The 17,500-nt window shown below is 43.3% G+C and overlaps 1 protein-coding gene across 1 annotated transcript in view; it reads right to left on the reverse strand.

Annotated features, from left to right (window-relative positions):
• Positions 1–869: 869 nt before the first annotated feature.
• Positions 870–17,500, reverse strand: part of LOC127620700 (GRAM domain-containing protein 2B-like) — an 18,323-nt gene continuing 1,692 nt past the window's right edge. The window contains exons 3-15 of the mRNA XM_052093890.1: positions 15,783–15,899; positions 15,181–15,268; positions 14,968–15,037; positions 14,743–14,846; positions 12,488–12,583; positions 12,337–12,408; positions 12,199–12,261; positions 11,998–12,112; positions 4,183–4,290; positions 4,007–4,088; positions 3,819–3,920; positions 2,395–2,476; positions 870–1,210 (exon numbers count right to left, since the gene is read on the reverse strand). Coding sequence (XP_051949850.1) covers positions 1,163–1,210; positions 2,395–2,476; positions 3,819–3,920; positions 4,007–4,088; positions 4,183–4,290; positions 11,998–12,112; positions 12,199–12,261; positions 12,337–12,408; positions 12,488–12,583; positions 14,743–14,846; positions 14,968–15,037; positions 15,181–15,268; positions 15,783–15,859 — 1,107 coding nt within the window. The 5' untranslated portion in view covers positions 15,860–15,899 and the 3' untranslated portion in view covers positions 870–1,162. The remainder of the gene's footprint in view (positions 1,211–2,394; positions 2,477–3,818; positions 3,921–4,006; positions 4,089–4,182; positions 4,291–11,997; positions 12,113–12,198; positions 12,262–12,336; positions 12,409–12,487; positions 12,584–14,742; positions 14,847–14,967; positions 15,038–15,180; positions 15,269–15,782; positions 15,900–17,500) is intronic.

Raw genomic sequence — 17,500 nt, forward strand, 5'->3', positions numbered from 1 at the left:
TCATGCCGCAGCCGTTTGACCCGCTCTGAAGTGTGCTCAAAAGGCACTCGATAAAGTTGTTTCATTTGAACCTGATGTCTTTTCAGGATGCGTGCCAGTGTTGACTGAGAGACCTGATGGACATTATTGAAAATGGCATGGTCACCGATAATGTAGACCTACTGTAACTGTAGACAGATCTTTTACCTGTTTTCCTGTGGATCTGTATATCTCCTAAGATTTGATTGAACTCAATCTGTGGTTCACAACATGGTCCACTAGTGTTGCACGAATGTCATTTGATAAGTTTGGTCCTCTTCTTCTTTGTGCACGTTCTCCTCCTGCTTCAGGTCTTCCTCGACCTCTTCCTCCTTCTCCTCCTCGTACTCCTCGTCTCACCCTCACTCTTCTTCTGACTCCTTCCATTTTGGTTGAAGGCAGGTGAACCTACCTGCTGCATTTTTATAGTGCTTAAAACTGATTGGTGCGTCTACAATTTAGCAATCATGTGTTTGTGCACCTGATGGCTGTGTTTAACAGATTGGCTCATAGGTGTGGTCATTTGACAGTCAGTGCTTTGGAATTGCAAGGAAGTGACATCATGATATACTTCTGTGTCTGATGTATACAAGTGTGTTTAGTGATTTGCAAATAGTGTGAAGCTGACAATGTGCTTACAGTTGTGCAAATCTAGCCTTGTGTTTTGCTCCTTGAGTGTAAGGTTTTGCTAATTGTGGGAAAAGTTCAATTCTAGTGTGTAAGCAATCGTAAAAAACTGTAATGAAGGTCCGCATGTTGTTAGTATGTTTGTTGGGGAAATAAATGGTCACACACGCTTCATCAGGACATTCCTGAGCACTAAAATAAACACCAACAAAACAACCTCCTGACATATACACATGTGTTTATTAATCACATCATAGGACACTAATACAGTGTTGATCATTCTTATTTGACATGTGATTCGCTGACTCAGTGTTATCTGTACAATATAACATATATCCAATTTCATTCAATCTAATTACTGTAATTCATGCTAATATAAATCATATACACTCATTTAAATCAGTTGGGTAAAAACGCTGAAGACTGCAGCACAACACACTGAAGCATGTAATGATCGTTTCTTCACTCAGTAAACAGTAAATAACAATCCTCGACATCACTCGTGACGATCTGTCCATCACTCATCAGATACAGACTCCAGCAGTCTCTGCAGACTTCTGTGAATCTAGAAAACATGATCAGACGTCTCAATTTCTCCCGACAGTAAATGATCATGTTTAATCATTAATAATAGTGTGCTATGAGCCTTTAATCAAATGAACATTACAATCATGTTTCACAAGTATAGACACATTTATACACAGTCTGAGTCCAGAGGAAGAACGTTTATGCTTGAATTTTGATGTTTAAAATAAACGCTCGCTCTTTTCTTTGTAACATCGTGGTCAGGTTTGACCGTAAGCATATTGTGGCACTTCCAAAATTTTGGTAAATCAAAGTAAACATTTCAAACAAAGCCAAATATTGTTTCAGTGCTGCAGCAACATTCTCTTTCATCCTGGTGCAAATAGAAAACTTTCAACTCATGTTTCATTAAGAAAATCAATCATTCACATCCTTCAAATTCAGTCTTTCAGGTATTACCAACACACACATACACACACGCGCACACGCGCACACACACACACACACACACACACACACACACACACACACACACACACACACACACAACTCACACTCACACTCACACTCACACTCACAACTCACACTCACACACTCACACTCACACTCACACACACACACACACACACACACACACACACATACACAAATGTTGTGTTTCCATGTTTTATGGGGACTTTCCATAGACATAATGGTTTTTATACTGTACAAACTTTATATTCTATCCCCTAAACCTAACCCTACCCCTAAACCTAACCCTCACAGAAAACTTTCTGCATTTTTACATTTTCAAAAAACATAATTTAGTATGATTTATAAGCTGTTTTCCTCATGGGGACCGACAAAATGTCCCCACAAGGTCAAAAATTTCGGGTTTTACTATCCTTATGGGGACATTTGGTCCCCACAAAGTGATAAATACATGCTCACATACACACACACACACACACACACACACACACACACACACACTACACACTCACACACACACACATATCAGTGCTGTAAAGATCATCAACATACACACACACACACACACAATCACACACACACACATCAGGGCTGTACAGATCATCAACATACACACACACACACACACAATCACACACACACACATCAGGGCTGTACAGATCATCAACATACACACACACACACACACAATCACACACACACACATCAGGGCTGTACAGATCATCAACATACACACACGTGTCACTCACAAACCTTTTCCAATGTCACGAGACTCGCAGAAAGCACCGAGCAGATCTCCGCTGGATCTCTAGAGAACAATCCTTCATATTCATCTCTGCAGGATAAACACATGTACACATTACACAGAACCTCGTTCAAACCTCTGCATATTCCTGCTTTTAAACCCTCAAAATTGCCCCGTTGACTTCCACTGTAAGCGTCTCACTAGAACCAGATGTTTGCTTTTTTACAGAACAATGAGGGATGAGTGAGCGTAACTTGTATTGTATCCGGAATATTCCTCTGAGTTTCCCTTTTATTCATGACGATGTTTTTTATTTAAAGTCGTGTTAGCTTCATTTAAATGTCTGTTTATGTGTATGTATTGTACATGTTTATCTGTTATCTTTTTATGCCAGGGTCAAAGGCAAATTTCCATTCTCTGGCAAACTGAATGGATAATAAAGTGTTAACGAAAACTGAACGTCTGTTCTCTGGTTCATTTCATGAGGTAATGCAAGAGATGCAGCCATTAATAATGTAACCAAATTGGGAGTCTGGATATCTCAGTGAGTATTGACGTTTGAATTCAGGACGTGCTGAGTGACTCCAATCAGGTCTCCTTAGCAACCACATGTCACATGGGGTAACCAAATTGGCCCGGTTGCTAGAGAGTGTAGAGTCACATGGGGTAACCAAATTGCCCGGTTGCTAGGGAGGGTAGAGTCACATGGGGTAACCAAATTGGCCCGGTTGCTAGGGAGGGTAGAGTCACATGGGGTAACCAAATTGGCCCGGTTGCTAGAGAGGGTAGAGTCACATGGGGTATTCAAATTGGCCCGGTTGCTAGGGAGGGTAGAGTCACATGGGGTAACCAAATTGGCCCGGTTGCTAGGGAGGGTAGAGTCACATGGGGTTACCAAATTGGCCTGGTTGCTAGGGAGGGTAGAGTCACATGGGGTAACCAAATTGGCCCGGTTGCTAGGGAGGGTAGAGTCACATGGGGTAACCAGATTGGCCTGGTTGCTAGGGAGGGTAGAGTCACATGGGGTAACCAAATTGGCCCAGTTGCTAGGGAGTGTAGAGTCACATGGGGTAACCAAATTGTCCCGGTTGCTAGGGAGGGTAGAGTCACATGGGGTAACCTCCTCGTGGTGGTGATTAGTGGTTCTCTCAATGGGGCGTGTGGTGAGTTGTGTGTGGATCGTGGAGAGTAACATGAGTCTCCACATGCTGTGAGTCTCCGCGGTGTCATGCACAACGAGTCACGTGATCAGATGTGCCGATTGACGGTCTCAGACGCGGAGGCAACTGAGACTCATCCTCTGCCACCCGGATTGAGGCGAGTAACCGCACCACCACGAGGACCTGCTAAGTAGTGGGAATTGGGCGTTCCAAAATTGGGAGAATATAATCAAATTAATAGTATAAGTAATTTCTTATTTTTTGGTCTTTACCCTTTGTGAGGAAACTCCATGGAGACGAGGGATGTCAAGCGTTCCTCCAGAGATACGATTTTAAACGCCATGTAACAAGACGACAACATCAGAATACAGACACTGAAACAACACAATGAGTCTGATTATGAAAACATCCGAATGTTTGTTTGAGGGTGTGAATGCAGATATATGTGTATAAGACTCACAGAGACAGATAGACCAACACAAGTGTGTTTAATGAGAGTGAAACCGGTCTCAATGTTTTCATGAACTCGACCTCTGATGACCCTGAAGAAACATTTCTCAATGAATCAATACTTAAAGCTCCACAGGGTGCTGATCATATACTGCAGGTGTGGTTTATGGGTATTAAGTATTTTACCATTGTATTGCAGGTTTGTTGTAGTATCAGTTTGTTGTTGTGGGTGAGAATCCAGTTCAATGTCTTGTTTAGATTTGTCAGTGAAAGTTGGCGAACATTTGGGGAACTCTGTGAAAAAATGACACTGATGTTGAGGCACAAATCCAAATAATATCAGTTTTACTGTTCAATAAAGATCTAATAACAACAGTAATATGACATCAGAACTTCAATTATCTTCACCTATGGCAATCCGAGTTGACTTTAATCATGTGCAGAATAGGATTGTAGATAAGTTATAGCTATATAGATATTGACAGTGGCACAAAAAGTAAGTGAACCCTTTGGTATTAGCTGGTTTCCTGCATGAATTGGTCATTAAATGTGATCTCATCAAGTATAGATGAACACAACATGCTTAAACTAACAACACACACACACAATTATAATCTTTCATGTCTTTATTGAACACAGCCCATTAAACATTCATAGTGCTGTGGAGAAAGTAAGTGAACCCCTAGGCTAAAGACTAATAAAGCTAATTCGAGTCAAGAGATGGCAAACATGCATCCAGTTATTGAAACGAGATTGGAGGTGCGGGTTAGAGCTACTCTAACTTAAAAAAGCACTCAAATATTTTGAGTTTGCTATTCACAAGTAACATCTTCTGACGTGGACCATGCATCACAAAAAAGATATTTCAGAAGATGGTAAATTGCACTTATATAGCGGCTTTTTAACCTTAGCAGTATTCAAAGCGCTTTACGCTATGTCTCATTCACACTCACATTCACACACCAATGATGGTAGAGCTGGATGAAAGGTGCTAGTCTGCCATTGGGAGCAACTTGGGGTTCAGTGTCTTGCCCAAGAACACTTCGGCATGTGGCGTCATGTGGGCCGGGAATCGATCCGAGAACCCGCTCTACAACCTGAACAACGGCCGCCCCACAATCAAGAATTGATGATTTGCATGAATCTGAAAAGGGTTGCAAAGTTATCTTTGCAAAGAGTTTAGATATTCATCTGTCCACAGTTAGACAAACTGTCTATAAATGGAGATGATTTAGTACTATAGGTACTCTCTCTAGAAGTGGCCGTTAGATATTCATCTGTCCACAGTTAGACAAACTGTCTATAAATGGAGATGATTTAGTACTATAGGTACTCTCACTAGAAGTGGCCGTTAGATATTCATCTGTCCACAGTTAGACAAACTGTTTATAAATGGAGATGATTTAGTACTATAGGTACTCTCTCTAGAAGTGGCCGTTAGATATTCATCTGTCCACAGTGAGACAAACTGTCTATAAATGGAGATGATTTAGTACTATAAGTACTCTCACTAGAAGTGGCCGTTAGATATTCATCTGTGCACAGTTAGACAAACTGTCTATAAATGGAGATGATTTAGTACTATAGGTACTCTCTCTAGAAGTGGCCGTTAGATATTCATCTGTCCACAGTTAGACAAACTGTCTATAAATGGAGATGATTTAGTACTATAGGTACTCTCTCTAGAAGTGGCCGTTAGATATTCACCTGTCCACAGTGAGACAAACTGTCTATAAATGGAGATGATTTAGTACTATAGGTACTCTCACTAGAAGTGGCCGTTAGATATTCATCTGTCCACAGTGAGACAAACTGTCTATAAATGGAGATGATTTAGTACTATAGGTACTCTCACTAGAAGTGGCCGTTAGATATTCATCTGTCCACAGTGAGACAAACTGTCTATAAATGGAGATGATTTAGTACTATAGGTACTCTCACTAGAAGTGGCCGTTAGATATTCATCTGTCCACAGTGAGACAAACTGTCTATAAATGGAGATGATTTAGTACTATAGGTACTCTCACTAGAAGTGGCCGTTAGATATTCATCTGTCCACAGTTAGAAAAACTGTCTATAAATGGAGATGATTTAGTACTATAGGTACTCTCTCTAGAAGTGGCCGTTAGATATTCATCTGTCCACAGTTAGACAAACTGTCTATAAATGGAGATGATTTAGTACTATAGGTACTCTCTCTAGAAGTGGCCGTTAGATATTCACCTGTCCACAGTGAGACAAACTGTCTATAAATGGAGATGATTTAGTACTATAGGTACTCTCACTAGAAGTGGCCGTTAGATATTCATCTGTCCACAGTGAGACAAACTGTCTATAAATGGAGATGATTTAGTACTATAGGTACTCTCACTAGAAGTGGCCGTTAGATATTCATCTGTCCACAGTGAGACAAACTGTCTATAAATGGAGATGATTTAGTACTATAGGTACTCTCACTAGAAGTGGCCGTTAGATATTCATCTGTCCACAGTGAGACAAACTGTCTATAAATGGAGATGATTTAGTACTATAGGTACTCTCACTAGAAGTGTCCGTTAGATATTCATCTGTCCACAGTTAGAAAAACTGTCTATAAATGGAGATGATTTAGTACTATAGGTACTCTCTCTAGAAGTGGCCGTTAGATAATCATCTGTCCACAGTTAGACAAACTGTCTATAAATGGAGATGATTTAGTACTATAGGTACTCTCTCTAGAAGTGGCCGTTAGATATTCATCTGTCCACAGTTAGACAAACTGTTTATAAATGGAGATGATTTAGTACTATAGGTACTCTCTCTAGAAGTGGCCGTTAGATATTCATCTGTCCACAGTGAGACAAACTGTCTATAAATGGAGATGATTTAGTACTATAGGTACTCTCACTAGAAGTGGCCGTTAGATATACATCTGTGCACAGTTAGACAAACTGTCTATAAATGGAGATGATTTAGTACTATAGGTACTCTCTCTAGAAGTGGCCGTTAGATATTCATCTGTCCACAGTGAGACAAACTGTCTATAAATGGAGATGATTTAGTACTATAGGTACTCTCACCAGAAGTGGCCGTTAGATATTCATCTGTCCACAGTGAGACAAACTGTCTATAAATGGAGATGATTTAGTACTATAGGTACTCTCTCTAGGCCTCTCCGGGAACCAGCACCTTATCGTGGTGGAGAGGTTTGTGTGCCCTTATGATCCTGAGGGTTGTGTTGTCTGGAGCCATATGCTCCTGGTAGGGTCTCCCAAGGCAAAGTGGTCTCAGGTGAGGGGCCAGACTAAGAATGGTTCAAAATGACTCATGGATAAAACGGCAAGAGGAGGAGTTACCCTGCCCGGAGGAAGCCCGGGACCCCTGTCTGGAGCCAGGCCCAGATGGAGGGCTCGTCGGCGAGCATCTGGTGGCCGGGCTTGTCACGGAGCCTGGCCGGGCACAGCCCGAAGAAGCAACGTGGAACCCCCCTCTACATCCCTTGGGCCCACCACCCATTGGAGGAACCGCAGGAGTCGGGTGCGCTGCCATATGGGCGGCAGTGAAGGCCGTGGGCCTCGACGGACCAGACCCGGCAGCAAAGGCTTGCTCTGGGGACGTGGAATGTCACCTCACTGGGGGAAGGAGCCGGAACTAGTGAGGGAGGTGGAGCGCTACCAGCTGGATCTGGTGGGGCTTACATCGACGCACAGTTTTGGCTCTGGATCCGTACTCCTGGATAGGGATGGACTCTATTCTTCTCTGGAGTTTCCCAGGGTGTGAGGCGACGGGCGGGTGTGGGGATACTCACGAGTCCCCGGCTGAGCGCCACTACGCTGGAGTTTACCCCAGTGGATCGAGAGGGTCGCCTCCCTACGCCTACGGGTTGTGGGGAAAACTCTGACTGTTGTCTGTGCATATGCACCGAACAGCAGTTCAGAGTATTCGGCCTTCTTGGAGACCCTGAATGGAGTCCTGAATAGGGCCCCAGTAGGGGACTCCATAGTGATGCTGGGTGACTTCAACGCACACATGGGAAATGACAGGGACACCTGGAAAGGCGTGATTGGGAGGAACGGCCTCCTGATCTGAACTCAAGTGGATGTTTGTTATTGGATTTCTGTGCTAGTCATGGATTATCTATAACAAACACCATGTTCGAACATAAGGATGCTCATAAGTGTACGTGGTACCAGAGCACCCTAGGCCGAAGGTCGATGATCGATTTTGTAATCGTGTCGCCGGATCTGAGGCCATATGTTTTGGACACTCGGGTAAAGAGAGGGGCAGAGCTGTCAACCGATCACCATCTGGTGGTGAGTTGGGTCAGGGGTGGGGAAAGACTCTGGACAGACCTGGGAAGCCCAAGCGAGTAGTGCGGGTGAACTGGGAACGTTTGGAGGAGGTCCCTGTCCGCGAGATCTTCAACTCACACCTCCGGCGGAGCTTTTCAGGCATCCCTGCGGAGGTTGGGGACATTGAACCGGAGTGGGCAATGTTCAAAGCTTCCATTGCCGGGCCGCTGTGGAGAGCTGCGGCCTCAAGGTTTTAGGTGCCGCAAGGGGTGGTAACCCTCGAACACCGTGGTGGACACTGGTGGTCAGGGAAGCCGTCCGACTGAAGAAAGAGGCCTTCCGGATTTGTTGTCCCGGAGGTCTCCGGAGGCAGTTGCAAGGTACCGACAGGCCCGAAGGGCTGTGGCCTCGGCCGTGAGGGAGGCAAAGCAGTGGGTGTGGGAGAAGTTCGGAGAAGCCATGGAGAAGGACTTTCGGTCCGCACTAAAGTGCTTCTGGAAAACCGTCCGCCACCTTAGGAGGGGGAAACGGGAACCATTCAAGCTGTATACAGCAAAGATGGGACGCTGTTGACCTCAACCGAGGAGGTTATTGGGCGGTGGAAGGAACACTTTGAAGAACTCCTAAATCCCAACACGCCCTCTATGGTAGAGGCAGAGCCGGAGGATGATGGGGGATCAGATTCTATTTCCCTGGGGAGGTCACTGAGGTAGTCAAACAACTCCGCAGTGGCAAAGCCCCGGGATTGATGAGATCCCACCAGAAATGCTGAAAGCTCTGGATGTGGAGGGGGTGTCATGGATGACACGCCTCTTCAACATTGCATGGAAATCTGGGACAGTGCCTAAGGAGTGGCAGAACGGGGTGGTGGTTCCCTCTTCAAAAGGGGGATCAGAGAGTGTGTGCCAACTACAGGGGTATCACACTTCTCAGCCTCCCTGGTAAAGTTTACTCCAAGGTGCTGGAGAGGAGGGTTCGGCCGATTGTCGAACCTCAGATTGAAGAGGAACAATGCGGTTTTCGGCCCTGGCCGTGGAACGACGGACCAGATCTTTACTCTCGCAAGGATCCTGGAGGGGGCCTGGGAGTATGCCCATCCGGTCTACATGTGTTTTGTGGATCTGGAGAAGGCGTATGACCGGGTCCCCCGGAGAGACTGTGGGAGGTGCTGCGGAGTACGGGGTGGGGGGTCCCTTCTTAGGGCTGATCCAATCCCTGTACGCCCAAAGCGAGGGCTGTGTCCGGGTCCTCGCACAAAGTCGAGTTCATTCCATGTGGGGTTGGTCTCCGCCAAGGCTGCGCTTTGTCACCAATCCTGTTTGTGATATTCATGGACAGGATATCGAGGCGTAGTCGGGTGGGGAAGGTGTGCGGTTCGGTGGGCTGGGGATCTCATCGCTGCTTTTTGCAGATGATGTTGTCTTCATGTCATCATCGGTCCGTGACCTTCAGCTCTCACTGGATCGCTTGGCAGTCGAGTGTGAAGCAGCTGGGATGAGGATTAGCACCTCTAAATCTGAGGCCATGGTTCTCAGCAGGAAACCGATGGAGTGCGTACTCCAGGTAGGGAATGAGGTTTTGCCCCAAGTGAAGGAGTTCAAGTACCTCGGGTCTTGTTCACGAAGTGAGGGGACAATGGAGCGGAGGTTGGCCGGAGAGTCGGGGCAGCAGGGGCGGTATTGCACTCGCTCTATCGCGACCGCTGTCATGAAAAGGAGCTGAGCCGAAAGGCAAAGCTCTCGATCTACCGGTCAATTTTTGTTCCTACCCTCACCTATGGTCATGAAGGTTGGGTCATGACCGAAAGAACTAGGTCAGCGAGTACAAGCGGCCGAAATGGGCTTCCTCAGAAGGGTGGCAGGCTTCTCCCTTAGAGATAGGGTGAGGAGCTCAGTCATCCGTGAGGAGCTCGGAGTAGAGCCGCTGCTCCTTTGCGCTGAAAGGAGTCAGTTGAGGTGGTTTGGGCATCTGGTAAGGATGCCCCTGGCCGCCTCCCTAGGGAGGTGTTTCAGGCACGCCCAGCTGGGAGGAGGCCTCGGGAAGACCCAGGACTAGGTGGAGAGATTACATCTCCACACTGGCCTGGGAACGCCTCGGGGTCGCCCAGTCAGAGCTGGTTAATGTGGCTCGGGATAGGGAAGTTTGGAGCCCCCTGCTGGAGCAGCTGCCCCCGCGACCCGACTTCGGATAAGCGGTTGAAGATGGATGGAAGGTACTCTCTCTAGAAGTGGCCATTAGATATTCATCTGTCCACAGTGAGACAAACTGTCTATAAATGGAGATGATTTAGTACTATAGGTACTCTCACTAGAAGTGTCCGTTAGATATTCATCTGTCCACAGTTAGACAAACTGTCTATAAATGGAGATGATTTAGTACTATAGGTACTCTCACTAGAAGTGTCCGTTAGATATTCATCTGTCCACAGTTAGACAAACTGTCTATAAATGGAGGTGATTTAGTCCTACAGGTACTCTCACTAGAATTGGCCGTTTGATATTCATCTGTCCACAGCTAGACAAAGTTTGGGGAGAACACGCAGCACTACGTATGGCATAAAAAGGGCATCACATACCAACATGAAAACATCCCAACGGTGAAGTACGGTGGAGGGAGCATCATGATTCGGGGCTGCTTTGCTGCTAATGCCATCATTGAGCGAAAAAATTATATCCAAAGTTTATCAAGATGTCCTACAGGATAATATACAGCTGAAGATCAGTAAAAGTTGGGTGATGCAGCAGGACAATGACCCTAAACATCGAAGTAAATCCACTACAGAATGACTTCAAAAAAAGAAAATCCCCCTTTTGGAGTGTCCCAGTCAGAGTCCAGACCTGAACCCAATAGAGATGCTGTGGAATGACCTCAAGAGAGGCGTTCACACCAGACATCCTAAGAATATGTCTGAACTGAAGCAGTTCTGTAAGGAAGAATGATCCAGAATTCCTTCTGAACGTTGTGCAGGTCTGATCCGCATCTATCAGAGAGGCTTGATTGAGGTTATCGCTGCCAAAGGAGGATCGACCAGTTATTAAATCCAAGGGTTCACTTACTTTCTCCACAGCACTGTGAAAGTTTAATGGGGTGTGTTCAATAAAGACATGAAAGATTATAATTGTGTGTGTGTTGTTAGTTTAAGCACATTGTGTTTGTCTACACTTGATGAGATCTAATTTTATGAACATTTAATGCAGAAAACCAGCTCATTCCAAAGGGTTCACATACTTTTTCTTGGCACTGAACATTTTCACTAGTAAAAATGCTAATTTATGATATCAGTGATTAGAACGCAATTTCAGATTTCTAGAATTACTTACTAGGGGAATTTCCCAATATATATAATATATTAGATATATTTTATATATATATAATAAAAATTATATATATTTTATATCAATAATTGCATTGTTACTAGTGTAAATGTCCATTCCTGATATCAAGAATTATAAATATCCTGCACATGGCACACCGTATGAGTGAATCACATGAAAACAGTCCATCAAACACTAGCCTGCTGTATAAACACTTTACAATTTATATATCATCACAATAATTAGAATGACATTTATTTACAGTACATACAAAATGTGCTTAATGGTCCTAAAAATGATTGCTTTTAATTTAGTGGTGAAATATGATCCGGACATGTTCTAGACAGGTCTCGTGCGATTCACTCGTTCATTCCTCCTCTAATGAACACATGATGTTTAAACCCTCAAACACACACTGGGGGTTTTCTCCAAATCTGGAGACTCTGGACAGTCGGAGCTGCTGCTGTCGTCCATGTGTTGATCCGTCTGTCTGACTGGAGCCTCTAAATCAGACAGATCCACTGAGAGATCCTGCACAAACACATCACGCCATCAGAGCAGAAAATGATCAATAACACTGACCGTTCTTATGAAACACTCGGTTCTTACAGTGGGAGAGACGTCTGCTGTCCTCTCGAGCTGCTCTGGGATGGAATCTGACTGATCCCAGGACAGTCCTCCTGTAATCAATTACTGTGTCACAAACTACCACATTCAAATGAACTGAATTAAATGTGTGTGATATAATGACTTACAACCAAGTGAGGGCAAACTGACATCAAAACCTTGTATGTGGTGTCCCGAGACATAAATGAGACAAACACATGCTGTAAATCACAAACAGTCATTAGAAAAACAGTCCTCACATTCACATGTTGATTGACATGACAGTGAAATGTGCTTCACCCGCTCGTGTGCTGTCGAAATATCCAGCGCATTTGGCACCAAGATGGCAGTTTTGGTTTTCTTGATGACTGTCACGGAGGAAACTGGAATCACAATCTGGAGGGGGAAGAATATAAATATATCATGGGTGAACCTCATGAAAACTGCTTAGAGAATTTGTCCAGGCCATATTCCATATTTTAAAAAAAAGAATTATTAGTAAATTCTTGATTGATTTTTTCTTCTCTCTCTCTCCCCTCTCTTTTTAAATATTAGTGTTTAAATTTGGTACCATCACCGTCACCATCACCTGGTACGTCATGCCAGGGGCTCCCTGGCCGGAGAGAACGAGGGAGGAATGTGGCAGGGCGGAGGGATTGGCTGGGTTGTGATTCCACACACCCGGTCCCTAATTAGGCTGGTGAAGCCCGAGAGGGATAAAGGTGACCGGAGACAGACAAACAGCCCGGTTCAGTTTATTATTAAAATATTTGTTATATTGTCAAGCCGGTTCTCGCCTCCTCCTTTCCATTGAACTATAGAGAGATTCCTGAAAAGCCTTTTGGATCATATTTGATACATGGATTTCAACATGTGTTATCAATAATATACAAAATTTAAACCAAGCACAAGTTGCTTATAATCAGCAATTACTCATTTTTAAATATCAGTGACAATAAAATCATTACTGTCACGTTTAGTTAATTAAAATAAGCTGTAATTTATCCCAACATAAGAGTCACTTTCATGCAAGCTAGAGCCCGAAGCCATTTGTTTTGAGAATAATGGCTGGCTGATGAAGTTATTGGCTGGCTAGCCGGCTCAGCCAAAACCTAAATGTCTGCTGCAGCTGCCAAACTTTTCATAGCTGCAAATGGCTGAAGCTGCCACTTCATGTCTACAGATGTCTATGTTATACTGATTTACTAGATCTCAATATTTCCAAGCAATGCATGGCTTACACTATATTTCTACAAAATGCAATACAATGTAATAAAGAAAACACCAGATTTTACTTTCACAACGTATGTACATATTTATTTTGTAGTCTGTATGCTACTAAACATTTTCAAATAGCCTACAATGTGTTGTGTTTAGGCTAAATGTATGTAGGCTAAGTTGTATACAATAACTTGGCATTATCATGGATGAAGCTTATCATATTACACCTTGAAGGAGCAAGTGATGATCGTTTGCCATTGAGCAGTAGGCCAGTGGAACTAAACATGCATTCCACCGGCACACTACCTGCGTGACGGCAGAAATCACGGAGAAGTAAGTTGATTAAGAATGCAAACTTTGTTGAATTTATGAGAAATCTACAGACGCAAACAGATGAAGTGTAGTAAAATAAAGACCTAAATGTATATTTCGGACTTTTTTTCACCACAAGTCTTAATATAAACACACACTGTTATCAGTATTATTTTGGACAAAGTTTTGCACATTTCACTTCAATGTACACTGAAGCATGCGTCGTGAATTAGCAATGTGGAAACGGTGGTTTGTTACTGCAGTAATATCACGTTCAGTGCTATAAATCTCTCCGTTCCAGAATATTTGGTTCATAACATCAATCTTTGATTCAGGTGTTTGTGCAACCGTGCCCTGAAGATTTAACAAAAGTCTGGGTAGGCCTAAGTTAAAAAAAAAATTAAGTAGGAATTAGGAAAGTATGTGAGAAGTGAGATCAAAATTACCTTGCTTGCTGCTTTCCGCCATTTCACCTCAGTGCAAGAAAAACATGCATCGCTTCTTCTGTACGGAAAACGAGCAATTTTAATTGGTCGTCAATTCACTGCGAGTCTGTGTATCGTAGCAACGAGCACAAGACTGTGCTGTTATGAATCCAGTGGGAAAATAGATCTCGTGTATTGTTTATATATTTCGTGTATGTATGTCTCTATGTGATAGAATTATTATTTGATGCAAATAATTCTAGCCGGCTCAGCCAAACTTTATCAGATGGCGGCTCAATTTGGTTTACGAAATTATTGGCTGGCGGAAATTATTCTAAATGGCGCAAATGGCGGCGCCTGGCGGCGGCTTCGGGGTCTAATGCAAACCATTATAAATAGATCGACATAAACATTGAAACCACCTTTTTCACAAATGACCACTAGATGGTCCCATAAACATGTGAAACTTGTCCTAAAATAGGTTTAATTGTCTATAAGCAAAAAATAAATAAATATGACCCAGATATATTATGTGAGATTTACACACATATAATATCAGTCTATATAATATAATCTGAATATATATCAGTATTTTACCTTGGTGTCTTTTCCAAAAACTTTGGAATGGAAACAAATCCAGTTATCAGACACAAAGAGTCTCCCTTGATACAGAATATCTTTCTGTAAGGCACACGTGTAACCTGTGAACATGGACACACATGCAGTTCTGAGCACTTGATATACAGTAAGACACAAATCAAAGTTGATACAATGTTTTATTAAAATGCAACTTTTAAAGTATAATTAACAAAACATACGTACTCTGTCTCAGGTGTTCATCTTCACTTATGTCTTTAAACACTTTGTGGTACTGGGAATTTGTTCGCAGAATCTGAAATATAATTCAAAATAATCAACCCAACCAGCCAACAACAACTCTTATAAATAAAATCTCTGTTTGTTGACAGACTGGATGAAGCTTCCAGGTTCTTTGGATCTCTTATTGATCATCTGCTCATATGAGAAGAGACGCACCTGTCCCGTCTGCGGTTTCCTGTGTTCACACTTTGATTCAGAGTCCCTCTGGACTTGCAGAAGGAGTGCAGGGTCTAATGTTTTGGATCTAAAACATGCCAAAAACAGACAGATGTGGAGTGAAATATTAACTTTGGCTCTACACTGACAAAATGGTGTTTCGGAATAATGTGCACTCTACTAGATGACATTATGTTGAGTGAACGGGAACCCATCAAGTGTGTTCAATAACATTGGGATTTGTAGTTCCCGCATATTTTCAAAGGGACTTGATACAGAGAGCAGAAGTGTTATTTTATGCATTTCTGAGAAAGATTAAAAAAAGGGAGGGACTTTATTGTGTTCAATGTTGGTGTTTTGTGATTTAGAACTGATTCTGTGTCAGTGGCGGAGATATTCCCCACTCGCAATTGTCGTTTTGGTCATTTTTTGTCTTGGGCACAATTGCGTATTGTAGAGGTGGAACCGTCTCTGGACATCCGTGACACATAGGACACTTCACACGTGCGCACACCAACGTCACCGCACCTCTCCGTCCCGAAAGTCACTGTATCCACGTGCCCCCGTTGTCTACACCAACAACCCCCCAAACCCTAATGTACCTGATGAGAGTTGTTTTTTTTCTGGCGGATAAATCAGTCTCAGCGTCCAGTGAGATTAAAGCATCAGGTCGCGTCATTTTGATTACTTCCTCCCCGTCCACATGTTCAGCACACTGACTGTGAAACACAAGCAACAACTGTGTATCATATACTCAGGGTTACTTTTCAAATGTATTCCCCTACAGATTACAAAATACATGCTGTAATTTGTAATGCCTTCTATTGGATTACTCAAGGTCATTAATGTAATCTAAAGTACTTTGGATTACTTTTTCATCACTAGCAGATTTTGTTATTTTTGTATTTTTAAATCCTCCAGTACCGTAACACAAAATACATTTATATTCAAAATAAAAGATCTGGCAAAAAAAATGAAAGTGTTGCTTATAAAACAACGTAGAGTAAATGTATCGTGTTTTGAGGATTTTTAGATGTTTTACAGGAAAACAAAACAGTACATGTTAAATGTTATCTTGAATAATATTAAATATCTTACTAGAGAAAATGGTTTTTAATCTAATGTGGAATTTCTTGATAGACAAATATAACAGGTGCTTGCAAAAGGGATAGAAATAGTATTTTAGCTTAGCATAACGCTAGGTGTTTACATGACAATTTACACCATTTTAGAATGGCCAATTCCCAATGCGCTCTAAGTCCTCGTGGTGGCGTAGTGACTCGCCTCAATCCAGGTGGCGGAGGACGAATCTCAGTTGCCTCTGTGTCTGAGACGTCAATCCGCGCATCTTATCACGTGACTTCTTGAACGTGTTACCGTGGAGACGTATTGCATGTGGAGGCTTCACACTATTCTCCGCGGCATCCACGCACAACTCATCACACACCCCACCGAGAGCGAGAACCACATTATAGTGACCACGAGGAGGTTACCCCATGTGACTCTACCCTCCCTAGCAACCGGGCCAATTTGGTTACCCAATGTGACTCTACCCTCCCTAGCAACCGGGCCAATTTGGTTACCCCATGTGACTCTACCCTCCCTAGCAACCAGCCCAATTTGGTTACCCCATGTGACTCTACCCTCCCTAGCAACCAGCCCAATTTGGTTACCCCATGTGACTCTACCCTCCCTAGCAACCAGCCCAATTTGGTTACCCCATGTGACTCTACCCTCCCTAGCAACCAGCCCAATTTGGTTACCACATGTGACTCTACCCTCCCTAGCAACCGGCCCAATTTGGTTACCCCATGTGACTCTACCCTCCCTAGCAACCGGCCCAATTTGGTTACCCCATGTGACTCTACCCCCCCTAGCAACCGTACCAATTTGGGTGCTAAGGAGACCTGACTGGAGTCACTCAGCACACCCTGAATTCGAACTCGTGACTCGCTGAGATACGCAGACCCCCAATTTACACAAAGTTAATGATTTCTGTAGTATACACAACAACATCATCTTCTGATTGGATAACATCATTTACATTTATGCATTTAGCAGATGCTTTTATCCAATGTGACTTACAGTGCACTTATTACAGGGACAATCCCCCCGGAGCAACCTGGAGTTAAGTGTCTTACTCAAGGACACAATGGTGGTGACTGTGGGGATCAAACCAGCAACCTCCTGATTACCAGTTATGTGCTTTAGCCCACTACACCACCACCACTCCATCATCATATCATATGTGAAAGCGCCCTCTTTCATCATAAAAAAGTGTTTTAACATATAATAATAATAAACAAAACAAATGTAATTA

Source organism: Xyrauchen texanus, chromosome 27 (assembly GCF_025860055.1).
Source record: "Xyrauchen texanus isolate HMW12.3.18 chromosome 27, RBS_HiC_50CHRs, whole genome shotgun sequence".
Taxonomy (NCBI): domain Eukaryota; kingdom Metazoa; phylum Chordata; class Actinopteri; order Cypriniformes; family Catostomidae; genus Xyrauchen; species Xyrauchen texanus.